Consider the following 21,581-nt stretch of genomic DNA (forward strand, 5'->3'; position numbering starts at 1 on the left):
TGTCAATTATATGTATACATAAAACATATGTACTTAATATGTTAAATTACGAAGCACTCGTTATTTTTCATTTTTTAAACAGCTATTATATGTGTATAATAAATATCGCGCGGCACAGTAATTTGCTTATGAAAAATAAATGTTACTGCGATATTAATATATTCACATATATAGATAAAACATTTCTATTTACGTATCTATATCAAGTGTGAGTGAGAAAAATAAGATACAATAAAATATTCCTAAACATGTATGTACTGAATACAATTGCCATACGTTTAGCATTAATAATGCTCGCAAGATAAACTGAACGCTATAAAAAAATATGACTCTTAATATGTTTTGATATATCGTGTTATATTTTACTTTACTTTCTTTCTGTCCGGCCTTTATTTCATTTACTTTTATAACAAAGAACATGGTGTTTACATACTTCATTTTTGCCTTACTCACTCACTTCTTCTAATGAAAATTGCGTCATTCTTTTTATCTTACCTGGAGACACTGCGGGCCAAGTGAAGGGCAGAGGTGGGCGCGAGGGAGTCCCTTCGGTCGCATCTACATCTGTACTGATGCGACTGCCTGGACGAGCGGGTGCTGTAGGACGTCGGTAGCTGCGCCTGTAGCTGCGACTGTTGCTGCTGCTGCGGGGGTTGCTGAATCTGCGGCGGGGGCGGCGGCGGCGGCGACGGCTGCGGCTCGCCATCGAGCCGGCAGTGAAGCTCGATGTCCGGTACCGATCTGGTGGCCGGATCCTCGTTGGTGCCGCTCTCCTCGGAGCCGCCGAGCCCGGACACGGACAGTTGCGGCGAGGCGACCAGGAAGGTAGCCCGATCCTGCCGCGTCAGCACCGGCTTGCCCTGAGACGCCGCGGCCACCACGACCGGCGGCGGCGGCGGCCTGCCGAGCAGCGCCGCCGTCTCCTCGTTACCGCCGTAATCGGTACCGGCACCATCTTCCTGCGCAACCGCGTTTCCGTTCGTGTTCATCTCGTGCCGGCTAGTAATCCGCCGCTACGTTACGTCGCCATCCCCTGAAACAGACGAGGACGCGAGGTCTTTAATCATCTCGAATTCTGATGAAATATCAGATACACGCGTCGAAAAAAAATATATTCTCCAAATATATACTTTAATCTTCTTAATAAATATTTTTAATGAATAGGATATTTTCTTTTTTATGTAATACTTTTTATCTTATATGTTATTTATGAATTGAATAAAAATTGTATATTTGATCCTTACTCCGCACTGTTCTTTTGTGCACGTTTTAACCGTACAGGTGTATTTTCGATAAAGTTTATTAATATAGAAAAATGTTTTTAAAAAATCTGAAAAAATTTATATATCTTTTTTGATCCTTATTCTAAATAAAGACTGGAATAACAAATTTAAAAAATAACTTACTTAAATATAATTTTTTATGATTATTTGTTTTCGAGAAATTGACGCTGTTAATAAAAAAATCATGAACAAAAATAATTCACAAGACGGAATAAGAGTTAATCTCGTCAAAATTTTAATAGCAACATATTACGTAATATATATAATATAAATAAAGCAGTTTAAATAACAAATGTTCCATTCGTAAAACTGTTTTTTTTATCATTGGAATTAATAAACTCAAATATTAAATAATATAATAATAAGAAATCTATCCCATTTAATATAATATATATGTTTACATATTAAAAATATCTGAGCTTATTCCATTCTTTAAATTTTTGTGGCGCTTATTTTAGGGGAAGATATTATAAAGATAAGTAAAATATTCTAAAGAGAAAAATATAATTTTTCAATGTATAATTCAAGATTACAAATAAGAATAATAAATCCTGATTATAATATTTCCTTACTTATTACACAGAGTATGCAGGAAAAGCAGAAAGAAAACTTTCGCAAACATTTAATAAAATCGTAAATTGATTTTATAATTGTTTTTTTCACTAGTGAAAAAATTATATTCTTATCTTAAGAATATTTCACGTATCTTTATAATATCTACTATTAGTCTCTATGTAAAAATATATTCTGAATAGAATATTTTCTTACCGTTCTATTATTTAACACTTAAGATTCTTAATTCGAATGATAAAAAAAAAAAAAAAAAAAAACAGTTTTACAAATAGAGACGTTTACTATTTATAAAAACTTTGATCAATTTTAAATATGCAATTTTTACTTAATTTATAAATAAGATACTATATTCATTAAGAGGGCTTATAAAGTATACATTTTGAGAATACAATTTTTTCAGTGTTTGATTTGTTTGATCAATTTCATTCTTGGTTTCATATACAGATTATTGTTCGCTTCACTTTCAAACTGTAAAATTTGGAATTTGGTCCCCCCCCCCCCTAGGGGATCGTGTCCTTACGCTATATATCAACCGAAATAATGGCGAAGCACAAGTTGGAGAGATATCTACGTGAATATCGGTTTCCGAGCTGTCGCCGAATGGTACTCGCGGTAAATTTCGATCTCGAGTATCACCTACCGAAAGTGTTTCGAGAGTATCGACCGCAAACGATGGCCGTGCCAGGCCCGATTTGTGGCCTTTCGAGATTTCCGACGTGAGATGCACCGTCGGCGGCATACCGCAAGATTTGCCAAACTACTAACATCATAGGCCATTTAACACATAGCCGGTGATTTATTTGGAGCGCGGAATAAACGGAACGAGAGACGATATAAACGGGGCTTTATCATATTATTTATTTACTCCGGACGTTGCGTCGAGGTCAATCTGAATTAAACACGAGAACTAAATAAAGTCGATATGCAAATCAATATTAAATGCATTTCGCTTTAGTAAGTTTCACGTTGCATTCGGATGCCAAAAATTGACGGTCCCGCATTCAACTTTTATCGGAAGATAACTGCTGCAAAGTGGTGTGACTAAGAAATTGCAAAGTAAAGTTGTCTCTACTAACAGAGAGTTGCGTCTGCACTTGATAATAAATTCACACAGCTTCTAGCATTCGTAACAATTCTGTTCGTCTTCTTGTTGACTCAATTTTACGCCTGGCTAATCTAACAAGTAAACCGTCAACTTCGCAGACACTTTTTCACGTGCAAGAAAAACATTTTGTCTTAACACCTGTGGAAAATTGGATCTCGAATCGTAAAATTGGATCGTTATTAGAGTAATTTCGTGGACGGAGCACGATCGCATAAAAACCACATTAGCGCAATTAAATGATCGTTAAGCATATAAAGCGAACGATTGTACAAGCAAGATTACGACTGACGTTAAGAGCGATCATAAAAGGCGACTACCTTTATTAAAGTCACATCCTCCACATAAGTTTGCCTTGTGTCTCGCAAGATCTAACATTCTTTTCAACTTAATTTAAAACATTGTTGCGTCGCCAAAGTCTTTCATCGTCAGCGGAACATAAACACCAAGATAATTCCAAATTAACCAACTGAGGATAAGAAAAACATCTTGTAAAACATGTGCGTAGTTTGTTTAAATAAGTAAATTAATAACAAACTCATCAGCACACATTTAACGCTATATGACTATATATTTCTGTTTATTTAATATTTACGATTTGAAGTAAAAAAAAAAAAAAAAAAAAAAAAAAAAGCCAATCAATAATTGAGAATATAAGCGTCTAATTTCTTATACCCTATATTTTAATTTAAATTTTGACATTTGCAACCTCTTGTTTCAACGCTGTTTTTAAACTAAAACAATAATTTACGCGGCTCATGTCTTTATTATATTCAAGATATGTCCGTGTACATTCAACGTGTAGAATAAGAAACAAATACTTAGTATGCGCAGGAGAAGAAAGCAAAGTTTAAGTTCTCCCCGGATCAATGTCCGATTCCCCGCGAGCGACCCCAGCGTGTTGTCTCTTACACGTGTGAAAGTGGTTCATAAAACATGGGATAAGAAAAAGCCACGCAACTCGTGCGAGAGCTACGTAGGAAACTTATGCCCTTCTACGTCTTCGTCTGTTCAATTTTTCAGCGACCCCCTCCCCCTTCCCCCCGCCTCTTTCGCAACTCCTCGCTCGCTACTTCATCCTCGAGAGTCCTTATAGTGCTCCCTGGAACTCGTCGAGTAATTTTTCGCCGTCGAAATACAGGTGAGGTCGTCATCTCCGTCGCGGGAAAAGGTGAGAGGTCGAGACCGGTCGACACACCTACCCGGGACACAGATAGAATATTTCTCTCCGGATACACTTTTCGTCATTTTCGCGTTATTGAAGCGTTATTGAAAATATGTAGTATATCCTTCTCTAAGATAAACTACATTGAGCGTAAAGTGACATGGAGACAAATTGATAATTTCAGAGTAGGCAGTTTAATGCACAGTCGTTTGTATTTATTGGTATCGTATTTTTAACCGGTATAAGTGATACGAGATCTAAGCAGTTTGTTGGAAAAAAAAAATTATAAATAATGAGTAATGTTTAATTTAGATTAATTAAGACCACGCCCCTTTTCATACAACGTCCATAAATTTCTTCAATATCTCAACATTTTATAACAAAATTCATCAAGTTCTTGCCTCTTCCATCGTGTTAAAAGTGTAGCCTAAGGTCCCTCAGGAGGACATAAGCGTGAATAATTGAATGAACGAATATATCGCGATGACTCGCGTTATATTTTCATACGTAAGGTGGGTCATGTAATCTATAGGTTAAACGAAGGCTCTTGGGTGTTTCATACGAAAAGAGAGCACAAGCATGCACTTTCCATTGTGTCGTTTGGATGAAATGAGACACCAGATAGATAGATGGCAGGATGATTCTAGCACGCGAACACGCGCGCGCTCCGCGTTTTGATTCCCTGTGGAATAAAGTCGAGTGACTTTATGAAAGTGATCACGAGCGTCGCTCGCGAACTCGTTAGAGTCGCCTCCGGCCTCGTAATTAGAGAGCACAGAAGAGAGAGAGAGAGAAAGTGTAGTAATTTATACAGTCGATGGTTGCGACCCGTTAACAAGGTGGAATTTGTCGCGTTAGTTTCACCCTTTCATTCCGATCGCGGACGTTTGTAAGTGTTTGTTTAATAGTAATAAGAAAGCTCGAGTGAAAGAAGAAAAAAATAAGAACAAATTTAGAGTTCTATTCAACTCATTAAAATGCCTTCGATATTAGAAAATCGATGTTAAAGTCGTCGGTATAAAATTGGTCGAGTTTAACAAAGAGCGTCTGACGGTGGCCGACCCTATTTACTTTGAATAATCAGTCTCGCATTAAAATAAAATAAGCTTGGTTTCCCTTCAATCTTTCGGTATTATACTTTAAAATTTATTCCACGTAAAAAAAAAAAAAAAAGTCTATAATAATCTGCTCTTCCTCTTTTATGCTTTCAAAAAGCATACACTTTTCTTTACTATTTTGTCTCGCAATCATGGACAGACCAACTCGAACAATGATCGCTGACAGCGCGATCTGACAACGAATATACAATCGGACATCGCGCATCAATTTCATCGACGTAGTTTGTCCCAGTCCAGACCACCTGGTACACGTTGGATGCACGCTTCGTTATCTAATCGGGTTGAATCTTTTGGTTGTCGTCACCGTTGGCAAATAGTACAAAGCGGAAGAAAAGGACATCCGCCCGTCGACCACCACTGTCGTATGTGCATGTGTTGTAATATTATCGCGGGCCCTTAGGCAGCGTGCGCATAAAGGCAAACGATAAATATGAGCAAGGTTGAGTAGATAAAGAAAACTACTATAGGGTAGTTTAACTTCAAAAGGTTAAACTTGAGATAACATTGCGAGCGAACTTGCTGTGAAACGTATAAATTTCTCGGATGAACGACACGTTTCATTGTAAAGAAAGAGAAAGAGAGCGAGAGAGAGAAAATTGATAAAATTCAAAACTACTGTATTTTCATGAAATTTAACTTAAAAAAAAAAAAAAAAAAAAAAAAAAAAAAAAGAGAGAGAGAAAGAGAGAGAGAAAGAGAAAAAACTCAATATCCGCCTTTTTTAATAAAACAGAAACCGTTACCGGGTTTTTTGTCAAAGAAAAAAAAAATTGAGTTATGCAAAAAATAATCTATCGCACATTTAAACACGTCGTACACACGTCGTTTGTGTGTCGCGTCAAAGGGGGAAAAAAATTGCCGACATCCCGCGTTTCCCTTTATGGGTCGCGGAGTCGCGTGACGCGACCCTATGCAACGCTCGCAATAAATCAGCCTAGTCTCCTTAAAACTATCACACGAGCCGCGCGTCGACCTATATCGAATCTATTTCTCCGCGGGATTAACCGGGAATTAAAGTGTCAGTCATTTCCGCGCGACGACCGGTCGCAAACCGGTCACGAACCGGTCACGTTACGATTCTATAAAACGAGCCGCGTCAAGTAGTACAACGTAAAATGGAGCCCGCACACGTTTCACCAGAGTTATGACGGACAATTGACGGCCAACCGTCGGCGTTTTATGCGTCCCCTTTACCGTAGTCGTTTCATGTTATGCACAGTTTACCGCACGTGCCGGCTATAACGGTATCCAAGTATGAACCCGACTGCTACGAGTAGTGAGTTCTTCTCGTCTTTCCATCGATATTACTGTTTATTTTATGATTTCTCAAGTTTTTATTTTTCAATCTGTCTCACAAATTTTTACCTTTGGATTGTTAACAGTATGATGTTTTCTTGTAACACAAATTTATATTATTAAATTAATTATATTATATTAATATTAAATTAATAAATAGTAAATTGATTATTCATAATATTGATAAAATTACATAAGATAATCATTCTTTGACATAGTACGATTCTTTCTTGTAACACAAATTTATATTATTAAATTGATATATTAATGTTAAATTAATAATAAATTAATCATATTAAAATAAGATAAAACTAGATAATTAAAAATAATCGCGACACAATAATCTTGCAACAAAAAGATTAATAATAACTTATTTGTAAAAGATAGATGCCATGCTTAATAAACTTTTTCGCGAAAAAACATTAAGAAATAACTTCAAGACGATATTGATATTAAATTGATTATATTATATTAATATTAAATTAATAATAAATTAATTATTAAAAAAATAATAAGATAAAATTAGATAATTGGCGACAATCGCGACACAATAATATTGCAACAAAAAGATTAATAATGATCATTATTTAAAAAAGAAGATGGATATCATGCTTAATTACTTTTTGCGAAACATCAAGAAATAAGTTTAAAATAAAGATTCCATATTCCTCCGATTAGCGTGATGTAAATTTTGCTGAACATCTCAATCAGCATTCTTACAAACTAGTCGAGAAACTTTCAAACTTTATTTGAAGAACATTAAAGTTCTCGTGACGTGATAAAAATTTCAAATGTGCTGGACTATCTTGAATTCAACCGGTACATCTTCGAACTCAAGTTCAAGAGTTAATAGGATATAGAGACGTGTTACGCGTCTAAGAGTTTGGCAACTCATTGAACATGTCACGTCCGTAGCCATTAAAATCTCCAAAGTGACCGTGAGAAACAGATGGGAACATCTGCCAGACAGACGTATTAAATCCGTTTTAAATCGCTAATTCGGTCGAGCTTAGAAGAGACTCTTTAATGTCAAATAAATACTATTATTAATATTAGGTATTATGAGTTTATTTTTTTTTTCTATATTATTGTTTGCTATTTTAAGTTTGAAAGAATACAAGCGAGAAATATATCTGGATTTTCTGAGATTATAAAATAAAAAAAAATAAAAAAAAAAAAAAATTTTTATGTCGCTTTTAAATCTCGCCGAATGATAAATCGAGGCATCATTATTAATATTCATGAATCCTCTAGTTGGAGATTTCTTGCTTGCTTTATTCCTGTCGGCGCTCATTAGCACACGTTTGCTTTATTCATGTGCCGTCGCACATGATTACGATCGCAGCTTCTCGAGTTCATCTGTGCCATCGTTTAACCCTCGACAATTGGATCCACGAGATCACTATAACCGCCTAGCAACGCCCTTGTTCGCCGTATTTTCAAAATAAACCTAAGCTTCGATGTTTATGTATGTATGTTGTATAATTCTGTTTTTTTATCACAACCAGACGAAACTCTATACTCGGAGTTCTCAGAAAGGCAATAAAAAGCTTTAATTTGCATATAATTAATGAAGGAATAAAATAATATCCTGTTTCTCTTCTCGTTCCATATTTTACAAAATTTTATCAGAGTTTAGTGTTTTCAAGTCTAATTATTTGAGATATAAAAGTTGAATATTCTAACATGATTGTATTTTCATAATTGTAAAATTAACATTGCAAAACTTTTCAATTTTTAACTTGAAAAAAATTGATTATAAATTTATTTTTTAACAAATTATATTGATATATAGGTATAACTATCTGTAACTCAACATAAATATTCTTCCATAAGGAATGTGCTACTTTAATTACATCATATAATATCTTGTTAAGGTGCCAGAATGGCTTTAGAGAAAGTATCACTTTACGAGGCGTGACATCACAAAGGTGCACTTCACGCTTCATAAGTAGGGGTTCTTATAGTTAAAAAAGGACACAGTAAAATACAAAGAAGAATGAACCTCATTCAATGGAATAATACAAAAAAAAACAGTAGGTTATTAGCTCACAATCAGTTTTCTCAGTTCTCTTATTCATCTATTCGCAATTTCTATTTTTTGGATTCACTGTATAAAGAACCATCATGTCGATTCAGATGTTCTCCCGTCTGTTTCCATATCATAAATTAATTTCCTAAATTCTAGATTCCCTTTACGCATATATACATAACTCGGTTCAATTTTCCTTAAATCAATCCTCGTCGAAGTGATCGATCAATATCCGAGGTCAACTTAATTTGTTTTACCGATCTAATAAATCGCGTCATCGCGTCCTGTAAGAACCAATATTCTTGTAGCTTGTCAATATTTAACCGCGAGGAAAAGATCACGTAAGGGGCTGCGCCATCGTGATTGGTCGGCCTTATTTTTCGAACGACTATGGCTCTCGAGGTTGTCCGGTCGCATGCACTCGGTCTCACTGCCTTGTCTTGTTATGGCACGTACTTGGCGAGGGCAAAAATACGAGGAGGGTGATTTCAAGTGCAGTAAGGTCGAGAGGTCCTGATGGAATGAAGGAGAGGGTACAATGTGGAGGACGAGTGCCCCTTATGAGAGGGCGCGAACAAGTAGAAACTCCCGGCGCGATCTTGACACAGACGAATACAGTAGTAGAGCCATTGCAACCAAGTTATTTGCGCGGATCTTTGTACGCTGTTCTTGTGGGAAATTACAAGAGTCCGTGAATAGACCTTTCCTGGAACGCGACAAATTGGCGCTTTATTTGCGACATATTGCGATCAAAGTTTGACCGCGAAATATTCTCGCCGCTCTTCTACGAAGAAAACATATAGAAGTCTACGCAAAGATCTGTTAAATCACTGAAAAAATTTTATTCCCGAACGTATACTTTATAAGTCTTGTTAATAGATATTTCTAATATATAAAAATATATTTTCTTTTTTATATATATTCTTTTCAAATATCTTATTTATAAATTAAATGAAAATTGTGTATTTAACTTGTCAAAGTTTTAATAAATAGCAAAAAATGTCCATTTGTAAAATTGCTTTTTGTTATCATTGGGATTAATAATCCTAAATATTAAATAATCTAATAAAAGAAATACCTCATTCAGTATATATTCTTATATGTTAGGAATATCTATTTTAGTCTTTAGAGAATTTCTCTCTTAAAAGGATCCTTTTGACGCTTATTTTAGAGAAAATAATATAAAATAAAATACTCGTAAGATGAGAATATAATATTTTCAGTGATCATTCGGCGATCGCGCATATTTCGAAACAACCTTGTGTTTTCAAAATTAAAAGCAATCAAACGAAATGATGTAAGGAACTTTTTCATTTCGTTTGATTAAATAAAAACGGTTGTATCCAACGCGCCATTCCATTGTCCGAACCAGATTGAAGCAAAACATGTATGAAAAAAACTTTCTTTTACCAAACTTACTTCGAGCGTGATAGACTTGAATCGACACGAAACCGCGTAAAAGTTTGCGAAATTCAACACATAAACGTCCTTTTGAGAGTGGAATTTTTTATCATCGATTTGCAGATCGCTAAAAGTTAGCAAAGAGCGTTCTCGCGAACATGGCCGCTACAACATGACCCAGCGAAATCGTGCAAAACATGAAAGGATTCAATATCTGCCGCTCTAAGTGATTAAAAGCAACTTTGACGGATCATTTTTCTCGTTCAATTCAAATTTCTCGAAGACCCCTAATCTCTGAGTTGCCGACTCTAACCAAATCGAATATGTTACAATAGAATCTCTTCTCTACTTCCTCCCCCTCCCGCGCTCGAGACGCAATAATCGAGCGGATTAATGTCCGGGTCGATTCTCATTTGGCGCCGGGAATATCCAGCTGTAATAAGAACGAATGAACGCACGTGGAACGTTCTTGTCACTAGGAAGTCATTCTCATTAACTCGTAAGCGAAATCCAAAATAGCGCGGCTAAATGTCGGGGAAATTGAATATTGTGTCATTTACTCTCATCTATTTTGGAACTTTCGCAAATAAGAGGGAAATAAAGAAAGCTGGAACTGACAAGTTTCTCCTTTATACAGTTACATATGTATGTAGCTGAAAAAATGTAGATTTTAAAAAATTATTATAATATTCAATGATCTTTGATGTAAAATAATTAAAGCGATTCTGACCAGAAGGCGTATATCTAATAACGTTTAATATCCATTCAGCCTATATTAATTTTGCAATAATTGAACTTTTCGTTGAAATAGACGGTAAAATTGAATATTGCACTCTCTTTACATGAACCGCTCGTACCGATGCCTCGCAAACCACGTCAGCCACGTCACACTATTTCGGGAGCACTCAGACGCGATGCCTTTAAATAACTATGGACGCCAACTGACGCAGAAACTGACATCGCTTAACGATAAGCGACAAACCGGTGAGTCGCGTTTAAAGCATTATAAACGCGACCGTTCGATTCTCGGATGATTCCGCTCACCTCTAATGCGGAATTGACAGAAATATTCGAATCAAGCAGATAAATGTTCGGCTTGGAATTACATCAATTTTCCTCCGCTATAAGTCACATCAAAAAAACCATCAAAAGTATTTGCACTCTCGAAACTTGCTTGTTTGTTATAACATATCGTTAAAATTTGCACATTTTTAGTGGAAATTCGTGAATTGTCTTCGGATCCTTTTAAATTCGTAAATTTCAAGTCTTCCGCATCTTAAGCTCGTTTTTTAACTATACATACACAGTAAAAAATAAAACGTTAATTTTAATATTTTTTTGCATCTCCCAGAAAGTCCACTCTAAATTTTAAGTTAAAATAACTCATTTATTGTGCGTTACTTATTGACAAAATAAAACTGTTAAGTAATTCATACAAAACTTTACATTTATTTTTGTTATTGTGATTTTAAGTGTCATGTAAAAATAATATAAATTAATTAAAAACTACATGAAAGAGTAGTTACAATAAATTGTAAGAAATGTTGATAGAGAACATTTTAAAGTTCATGATTATTTAAAGATTTATTTTAACTTTTCTTAGAATGTTAATTTAATTTTAAAACATGTTGATTGTTTGAAACGATTGTTAAAAGCACTCACAATAATATTCCATTTCTAAGAGACATACAACACAAAGTGTCAAGTTATAAATGTAACATATGAAAATAATCAGCATATCAGCTGTATGTTAATTTTACATTAAAGTAGTAATCAAAAGACAAGAAAATTTTAACATATCGACGCACAATTTTTTACTGTGCATGATCCTTGTTTATAAATAAATTTTATAATTGCGTGAAAGTCGAGGAATAAAATTCAAATTATGCAAAATAAATTATCAATAATAATAATATGCCTTCTCTAACGACTTTTATGAACCTCGACAATTTTCCAGCCTTGCGTTCAATGCAACATTGAAAAAAACTTGACCGGAAATCTTTAATCTATATCATCGTCCGATCAAATCGATTCGATGAGAAGCCAACAACACCGTGATAACGTAATTGCGTCTATCTATCGACGAGCGTAATGCAGCGAGACAAAGTGTACGTTATCGCGACGCGTACTCCATGCGGAGCGATCGATCGCACGGCAGTCGTAATGTAGTGTACACAGTATATATACGTCAGCTTTGCTGACTAATTAATACACCGAGGATTTTGCTGGATAGTCGTGCCGAACCAGGTCATCTTACACCGCGCGTTTTATAACGGTAAATTTTCCGCAAAAATTAGATTCTCTCTGATGGTACATGAAAAAAGAAAGAGAGAGAGAGAGAGAGAGAAAAAAATCAATCAAATTTTCTAATAAATTTCATAAAATATGCGCAAATATATGAAAATGTCTTATAAACATCTAAATTAATGAAAGCAGATATGTTTTCGAGAGAATTGAGTTCGATTTTCAAATTACTTATAATAAATTTTCTTTCACGTAACAAGAGAATAAAAATAAAAAAGCTTTTATTGTTAACATCTGCATTTCGCAAAAATTAATATAAATATATATTTATAATATTTAATCTACTATAATAAATTTCAATAAATTAAATAAATTTTAAATTGCTATTTATTTCTATTTGCATATTTTTACATTCTTGCGCTTAAGATGCAAATTTGTAAAATTTAACATAGAGAGCGAACATGACAGTTAATTTCTCTTATTCATTTAAATTAACATACATTACATCTTTTCGCGAGCGATGCTTGCGCAAAGCGAATCAACACGCAAATACGAAATTTTTTTTTTTAATCAGATTTACAACACCGCGGATGGAACCAGCGTCCATCGTTCGCCTTGACGATGCCAAATCCGGGTTTATAAATAGGGGAAGGGATGCAAAGTTCCAAGAGTGCTTTATCATCCGGATCCTGGACCGGCGTGTATAAAAATAGATGATCTCTCGACGGCGGTGACGGCGGTGCTTTTATATACGCCGTAACAGCGCTTCCATCATCGGATCGCTAAACGCATCGCGCCGGAACGCCATTTTCCGTTCGCGCGAACGCGGATGGGTATCGCCAGACATATTTGCGAGATGCATTTCTGTGCCTTCTTCTTGTTTCTCTTTTCATATTCCACCGACGAAACTTCCGCGTCGCAAATAGTCGTTTGCCTCCGATTTGTCACTTACCGCGGCTCTTTTCTCTCTCCCTCTCTCTTTCTCGCCGAAAGAAAGTTTGCGACGAAAATAAAAAGTTATAAAAGATTTATCATTGATATTTACGGACCTCAACGTAAGCTTTTTACCAACCCCCAACCGGGTAAAAATGTTTACTATTATTTTTACATTATTATTATAATGCGTATATATTTTGTCTTCAAATATGTATAAAAGTTCAAATAATTTTTGATTTAAAAAATAAAAACATATTAATGTATTATTTTTAAGCAACGCGAGGATAAAGGGCGATTCGACGGAATTTTGAAAGGCAGATAAATAAGTGTAGGAAGATTTATCAAACATTTTTGTAGCATAAATATTTTCTGAGATCGGAATTAATCCAAACCACGTATTCGCGCGCACGTACGATCGCTTAAAAAAAAAAAAAAAAAAAAATCGAAAGGAAAGGTGGCGTAAAAAGGACACGATGAAGAGTAAAGTAGTGCTCAAAGTGGTCGAAAATTCTCCGTCAATCACCCGGAAAATTCGTCGCCATCTCTCCTTTGATCCCTTTAATTCGCGATAAACGTCCCCCGCAATCTCGTGGCACGATCATTCTTCCTTTCCACTTGGTCGGACCGCGGCAGGAATCGTATTCGCTTGCGAAAACTCGCATTGTGCGACTCCTTGACCGACGTTCGTTTTTCCAGCTCGTCGAATACGCGCGAAAACGTACCGCGGAAATAGAAAACGAAAAGACTGGCGGAGCAGAAAATTTATAGCTCGCCTTTCAGTCTGACTCTCAGTACACACATCGGCTGAATCGAAAAGCGTCACCCTTTTGTGAAAAGAACAGAAATGTCTTCCTAAATATAATATATATTCATATATGCTTTTTCCATAGTGAAAGTGACATTGTGTATTAATTATAATTATATGTAATATAATAATCATTTCTTGATTATCATGACTAATAATCATCGGCTTTTCTTAATAATTAAAGTATTATTATTTGCCTTTACATTAAAAAATTTATTATATAAAAATTTTTATTACATAAAACAATATTGCGATATCACAATTATCTTAAATGATTTTAAATTTCTCTCTGCCTCTCTTTCTTATCTAGAAATAAATTAAATCAAAGACATTGCAAGCACTGCTTAAAGTGACAATGTTTCTTTACCGAATTATCTTCAACAAAGAAAAGCGTAGAAAAAAAGAAATCCTATTATAAGAAGAAGAACAATCAGGGTGTTTAGACAGGTGACGTAAAATTCTTTCGAGAAAAGTATACTACATTGAGTGCTATAGGATTAATGTAATAAAGCGGCCGACTCAATCGCCGGAGCTAAATCTAATCAAGGCTTCGCGAATCGATCGGGGAAAGCATGTCTGGTAAAAGGTGAACGGATAGGAAACCCGGCCTTTAGCTTGCAATTGAGAATAGGCAATTGCGAGTGCATTCTGTCGGTTCGCTGCGTACAAACGTCTAGTCAAAGCTTTATAAGGGAAAGGGAGCCACCCACGGCCAACATAACTTTCTCTCACAATTCTCAGTCCTCTGATGATGCACTGTGTAATGATCCGTTTGTAATAAAGGTTGTCATTACTTGTTGAACTTTGGAAAGAGACTGAAACAGCAGTTTTTTAAAAATGTAGAGACTTTTTTTACGAAGCAGTTCTAAAACTTTAAAAATCAAAACTATATAAACAGGACAGCTTTTTAATCACATAAAAGATTTTTTTTTCAATTAAAAGAGAGAATTTAGAGATTTAAAACTCTTTTTCGAAAACTAAAAATATATGAAAAATATAAAGAGATTTTTTTAAATGTAAAAAAAGTCACGTTATACAATTTATCAAATTTTATCTCAATTTTGAAAGCAAATACAATCAATTTAGTTGTAATAAGACGTTTTTCAGACAAATGCTAGAATATAGATAGAACGGTCGTTATCCCGAGGAAAAATAGAGTGTAAAGAGCTCCTTCGGCAAGAACGACGAACTAGAACGCTATTTGTCAATTTTTACTTGCTAGTCGGTGAAAAAAAAAAAGACGCAAACGAGAAAGAAAGCGCCCAATGATTTATTTCAGAAATGCACGTAAGGTCACATTCTTTCAAGGATGGATTCCCGAACATTTCATTCGTAATCGCCTCTTTTTTCGACAAACTTACGCGATTTGTTTTCTAGCAAAAGAATTGCTGAGATTATCTTAATCATTATTAATAGCGCGATGCAGCTTCAAAAAAAGTTCATTTTTTAATTTAAAATTCTTATAATTTGCATTTTAATAAAATTGTAAAAACAGATTAACATATTAGTATAAAATTTCTCCCTCAAAAATAGTATTCTTCTTTGTGTCATATGCGAATATAATATAAAAACTAATTCTATCCTCTTGAAGTAATCTAGATAAATTAGATTAGATTAAATAAAAGTAATTTCAAGGAATGGTTTATAATCATTGACAAAATTCTCCAAATTATTGGAAAATTACTGTCCAAGATTTCGCACTGATAGTCGTCGGAAAAGGATGAAAGAATGAAAGGGAGAAAGATAGAGAGAGCCGAGCGAGCCAATGATCAATGAGAATTAAAGTCTGTGCTGGTGTGTCGCTGGAGGGTTCGATATATCGATCTTTATTCCCCATCGTGCCCAGAGAATAGGTAGAAAAGAATAAAAAGGAAGACTACAGTCGATGTTCAATGAGCCATAACATAAATCGAACAGATATAAAAGCCGATCTACAACACACGACGTGCTAAGATGTCATTCAATTCCCTTTCTCTTTCGGAACTATTGCACTTTCATCTTGCCAACGTTTTGTCTTACAAAATTTATAAATCTCGCGATTCTTCGCCCACGTATAGAAATTAACCCTTCCTACATTTAAAATATAAATGGAAGAATATTCATACTCTATATTTAATATTTGAACTAATATTATTTAAAATTTAAAATATTTATAATATAATTGCAAGAAAATTTATCCTCTTTCGTATAAAATTTGTCGACATATACAGAAATGTGTTAATAAATTGAGACCTTGCCTGACACGAATAATTAAACATCAAAATATCGTCACGTAACGTCGGCGTCAAAGAATTTTGCCGAAACACGTTGATAAACGACGAAAATTTTAATTAACACGTCTCTCTTTTCTTTCCATTTTCTTTCTTTATTAATATTAGCGAGCAAGGCGAAATATTTAATGATTCGCGGACGACTGAAATTCAATCGCAGCAGTTTATTTACGACCGAATCGATATTGACTCACAATTTTATGAGCCCGGTTAAACTATTTAAGGCAGTCGCTCGGGAAATAAAGGACTAAGAAGTTGTTGCGCAAGGTGTAACGTGAAATCATAATATATACTTCATCCCCGACATTATATACCGAGCCGAGAATCCAGGAATTGAAAGAATTAAAGAAAACTTTCGAGAATTCGTCCCTTGCGTATATATATTCGGTCAATGTTCCGAAAACTCGAGAGGAGAAAAGAGAGTAAGAGGTTTAAAAATTCACTTTTAAATTCCTATCCGTTCACAAAGGAATGTAACAATCCCTTTTACAAAATCCAAAATCTGATAAGAGAAGATTAGACTTTCCCTTCGGGCTATTCATCTCTCCGTATGAATTTTAGATATCGAAAAATTTCAAATACCGAAGATCTAAAATATCTCCCAGCAATCTAACATTAAGCACAAATCAGTAACTAATCTCTAGTTATATCTTATATCTTTGTTACAGTTACAAGACTCAATTGGTCGAACCTTTAAATTTTTAACTTCTCGCTAAGAATAAGATGCCCGAAGTATATTCTTAGATAACACGAGAGTCTGAACGTCTGAGAAACTGAGCATCTTGCTAAAAGATTGCTAGTGTTTCAGTAACGCGATTCCATCTCTCTTTCTCTCTCTGGCGAAAAAGTTCTCCCGTCAGTTGTAAAATATTCATACGATTTCCAGGCATCGAGTCGAACAAAATTTTTCACGATTTTCGTTGACATAGGAAAAAAAAAGAAAAAAAAAATAGACAAGAATATTCATTAACGTTCACATGGGACTATTTTCCTTTTCACTTTAAATATTTATTTCGCGCGACGAAACACGATTAAAATATTCAAATTATAAAAGTATAAATAACATTTTACCTTGATACAACATCGCACTAATATTTACAGATCGTTAACGTTTTTACCCAAACATATGTTTGTTTCGTAGAGTTTCGATACAGTTATTAGTTATTATCGATATCATAAATATCAGTATGCTATAAATCAATAGATTTGGCGGTAACGAAATAAGCATTGGTAACGACAATTGAAATCTCTGCTCCGAAATGGGCTCGATTAATAAACGACGATAAATCAATATGGCGCCCGTGCGTTCGCAACGCGCATTTATTTAATTTTCGGCGAACAATTAAGCCATCGAGCATCGACATTGAAATTGCGCCGCGATTGTGCCCGCGAAAAAAATGGGTGCAAAGGCTCCTAACGAAAACGCTTTGTTCCTGGTGGCGATGGATACTTTCAATAACGTGAATTCAATTCGTCGTCATTGTTTCATCTGCCATCTGTTTTTTGTTATCATTGTAAAATATTTCCATATCCAAAAAATACATGAAAATTCACTGATCCTTGTATTTTATTCAGCTTTTCAAGTTTGTAAAACAGATAAGAGATCACGTAAGAAAAACATGAAACAATTTATAAATATGAAAAAAGTGGTTATTTGATTTATTCTTTAAGTTCGTGATCGCAGAGATTACATTGACGTTGCCCAATTCAATCGCAATCAATATTATTATTATTCGCTTTGGTCGGCAGATTTTGCAGCGTCAGAAAATACCGAAACTTGGGTGTAAAATCGATACAATCTACTCATTTCGTTTCATCTTCATAATTTAACAACACTCGTTGTGTATGAGTATGTATAATTAAGACGCGTAGGAAGGAAGATTGTGAATCATTTATATACAGTGAACAACAGAGAACTAACAATAAGCCGATCATATGGTATACCAACTGCTTAACAAGTTACCCCCCTCCCCTTTATACCAATCGATCATCGATCCGATTCTTCATTGACATCGGGAACATCTGTCTCGCATCGGAAACGACAAAAATCAGAAAACCAGATCGATCGATACGACCGAAATACTTTGGCCTACTACGCGTTCAGATCGAATGATTCGCGTTGGAGATTCGACAGGTTGTTGGCTGCGAAGCATTTACCTCTGAAATCATCGTTTCTTAAGATTTTTAAATATAGATAATACCCAAGAATACAGACACACTTTATTATATTTTTGAAATATTTAATATACGCATATTTTAATTTTAATAAAATAAATAAATAAAAGTTTAATTATTAATAAATTATTTATTTGGTAATGTTAAATTATATGATTTTGACTAAATGCAATCATCTAAGTCGCAAGAAGGTGTTAAAAAACAGAAAGTTGGGGCCATTGGTGATTATATGCGGTCTAATTTAAGTATGAACCGAAATAAATGTTTCCGACAGATTAAGTCTGCTACAGTGAAAGCATCGTGAAATTTTCATCGGTGACATCGCGCAGGATTTAACCCGGAAAAACATCTTGCGTAATTTTCTATCTCTGTCTCTCTCTTTTTCCATTTCCCTTTTTTTTTTTTTTTTTTTTTAACTCGTCCCAGGATGAACGTTTTCTCTACGTACAATCCTTATGCATAATAGTATTTTATATAGGTCGCTGGAGAGAGGGTTGCTACGTAAATAATAAAAATCAAGTAGCACCTGTCTGGCCCGGAAACGTCGCGTCTCGTGTATAATTTTATAACGCTGGTCTCTCTGTCTGAATTTCACGCAAGCTTGCCGCTGAGGAACAATAAATTTCATGCCCGCGGAAATTATGGCGGTTTACATGTATTCGAAATTTCGTACCTACGCGTAACTATGTATTTTCTGACTCGCATTTTGTATGCAAATACTGCGAATTCTCAATTGCTACATATATATTTATTATTCGGATATAATTCCGTTCGCGTGAATGTAAAGTAAAATAATCCACGTGGAATAGCTCGCTGTTGCCATTTTATTGCCTCTTCTTCAATTCTTTCATTATTGATTAAGCAAAATAGGGAGAAAAAAAATAACATATTATAAAATATTATCTTGCCTTTAACATTCCACACGCTTTCACATCCGTAAATGTATTTAATGATACATTAATCCGCAGAAAATTAATTTATAATACAGTAGTGCAACATAAACATCGGTCTTGCGAGATTGCCGTAAGATATACATGCATTAGGAAATTAATAATTAATTTATCCAACTGTTTATATAATGTAGCATCTATTTCGATATGTTTCCGCAATCGCATAATCAATATGAAGGTACACTTCTCGGAGGGTACACTTAAGCAACTCTGCGAGAGAGAGTTCGAGCATGTCGTCCAACACAAAAAATCGATTAGTTAGAAAATTTCCGGGAAATGTAATCAAATTTTCCAGAGAGAGAAAGAAAGAGAGAGAGAGAGACTTTTTTCCCATTCTCTTTTACGTGGGTTGCTCTGGGGGATCGACCGAATTATTGACGCAGAAAGAATCTTCTCTCGTACCCCAAATTTCCTCTCCCATTATTTTCCTCACGCGTAGAGCTGCGCGAATATTCTTATTTATTCATGCCACATACACGCAGGGAAGACCTTTTTCCAATTTCCAGCTATCTGGCGATCAGACATTTTTGCATTTTGCACGAACGCGATCACACATGATTCTACCGGGTGCGCATTAAATATGTAGAAAGTTCTGTTTTTCATACGCGGTGTGATAATGTAAGTTGTCAATTATGCAAATCGCGTACACGCAGAATATTTGCGGTTTTCTTGATGAATTTCGAGAGGAATGCAAGATTAATCAATCCTCTAACATCCGGTATGTATATACAATGACATTTGTAAATTTATCTCTCTACGTTGTAGAGTTTTTTCTATCATCCCTGTTCATATTTGAAGTAGAAATTGTATGTGTGCCAATATTAAAGAAAATTGCAAAAATTGGAGATTATCGACGTTATAATGTAAGACGAGTTTAACATCGCATAATGTTCAAACATCGAAGAAATATGTTAATACCGTAATAACAAGAGAGATTATCTAAGGGATGAGCCCGCGGACAATATTAACTCGCCCCGCAAAGTTAACGTGTACAAACATATGGTAAAGGGTTAACATTACGGACGTAACGGCGCACTTAATTTACTTAACGTCCCGATGCACATAGTAGCTCGCTAATATACGACGGATCAGATAAATGCACGATCGATAGAGTAAACACTGATCGGCGAAACTAGCCTGGTTATTTTTTTTTAACCATTTTCACAACAAGCCAGGGGTGAGGGGAAAATGCAAAAACAACATACAGCAATTGCGAGAGAGACGAGAGGAATAGAAAATGATAGAAAAATAATAGAAAACATCGTGACAGAGGGGAAGGGGGACAACATGGTGATCAAAGCAAAGCGAAAATTGAGTGTCAAATTTCTGCGCCAGAGAAATTGCAGAAATAAAAAATGAAAAAAAAAAAAAAAAAAAGAGAGAGAGCAGAGAACACGGGGATAACGAGCGGGGAAAGGAGGGAAATACAGCACGTGTACTCGCGGGAATGTGAAGCGACCTCCACCCCATCTTTGTCGGAAATTGCGAACGAATAAAAACGTATAACCTGGCATGCGTTTAGTTCCTCGATCGCGTCTGATTGTGTATTTAGGCGTGAAGAGCGCTGATTGGCTCATCGGCAGACAGTTTACGCAGAACGAGTAAATCGAAAAGCAGAAAGCGTGAAAGACATCGTTATTTCGTTTTATTATCCTTTCTACGCGCTTTTCAAAAAAATCCTATACCTGATGTAATTACAAAAAAATATATTCGCAAAATAGTAAGACGTGATTGATCAAATATATCTCATATAATTTCTCTTCTCTAGTTTTCTCTCTTAAAAATTTGACGTGACAACATTTTTCTCTTAACCATAAATATATATGCTGTAAATTAATTAATATACGAGATTATCGAAATTTCTTTTTTATCAATATATATATCATTATTATACACACACAAATCAATTTTATACATATTTTCTTTCGCAGAAATCTTTTTTAAATATTGTCACGCGCTAAATTATACATTCTTAGAGTATATTATGCATTATGATACAATTATATATTTCAAACAAAATTTCATATTTACATAATTTCATATTTTCATAATTACATCGCCCTACTAATTATTATACCTCGTGGCAAGTGAAAAGAATATAAACGAAGGAAAACGCGTGAATGAGAAATTTCCAATTTTAGTGATAAGTGACATGATCGATGATAAAAAAAGCGATCGCATCAGGAAGTGAAACGAACGAGCTAATTAAAAAATACTCGTCGATGAAAACA

General features: G+C 34.9%; 1 protein-coding gene across 3 annotated transcripts in view; it reads right to left on the minus strand.

The window, feature by feature from the left end:
• Sk (small conductance calcium-activated potassium channel) overlaps positions 1–21,581 on the minus strand; it is a 132,326-nt gene that overhangs the window by 83,764 nt on the left and 26,981 nt on the right. For all 3 annotated transcript variants that reach the window (XM_072907228.1, XM_072907226.1, XM_072907227.1), the window contains exon 2: positions 496–1,033. In XM_072907228.1, the coding sequence (XP_072763329.1) occupies positions 496–989 (494 nt within the window). In that variant the 5' untranslated portion in view covers positions 990–1,033. The remainder of the gene's footprint in view (positions 1–495; positions 1,034–21,581) is intronic.

The sequence above is a fragment of the Anoplolepis gracilipes genome, chromosome 15 (genome assembly GCF_047496725.1).
Source record: "Anoplolepis gracilipes chromosome 15, ASM4749672v1, whole genome shotgun sequence".
In the NCBI taxonomy this organism is placed as follows: domain Eukaryota; kingdom Metazoa; phylum Arthropoda; class Insecta; order Hymenoptera; family Formicidae; genus Anoplolepis; species Anoplolepis gracilipes.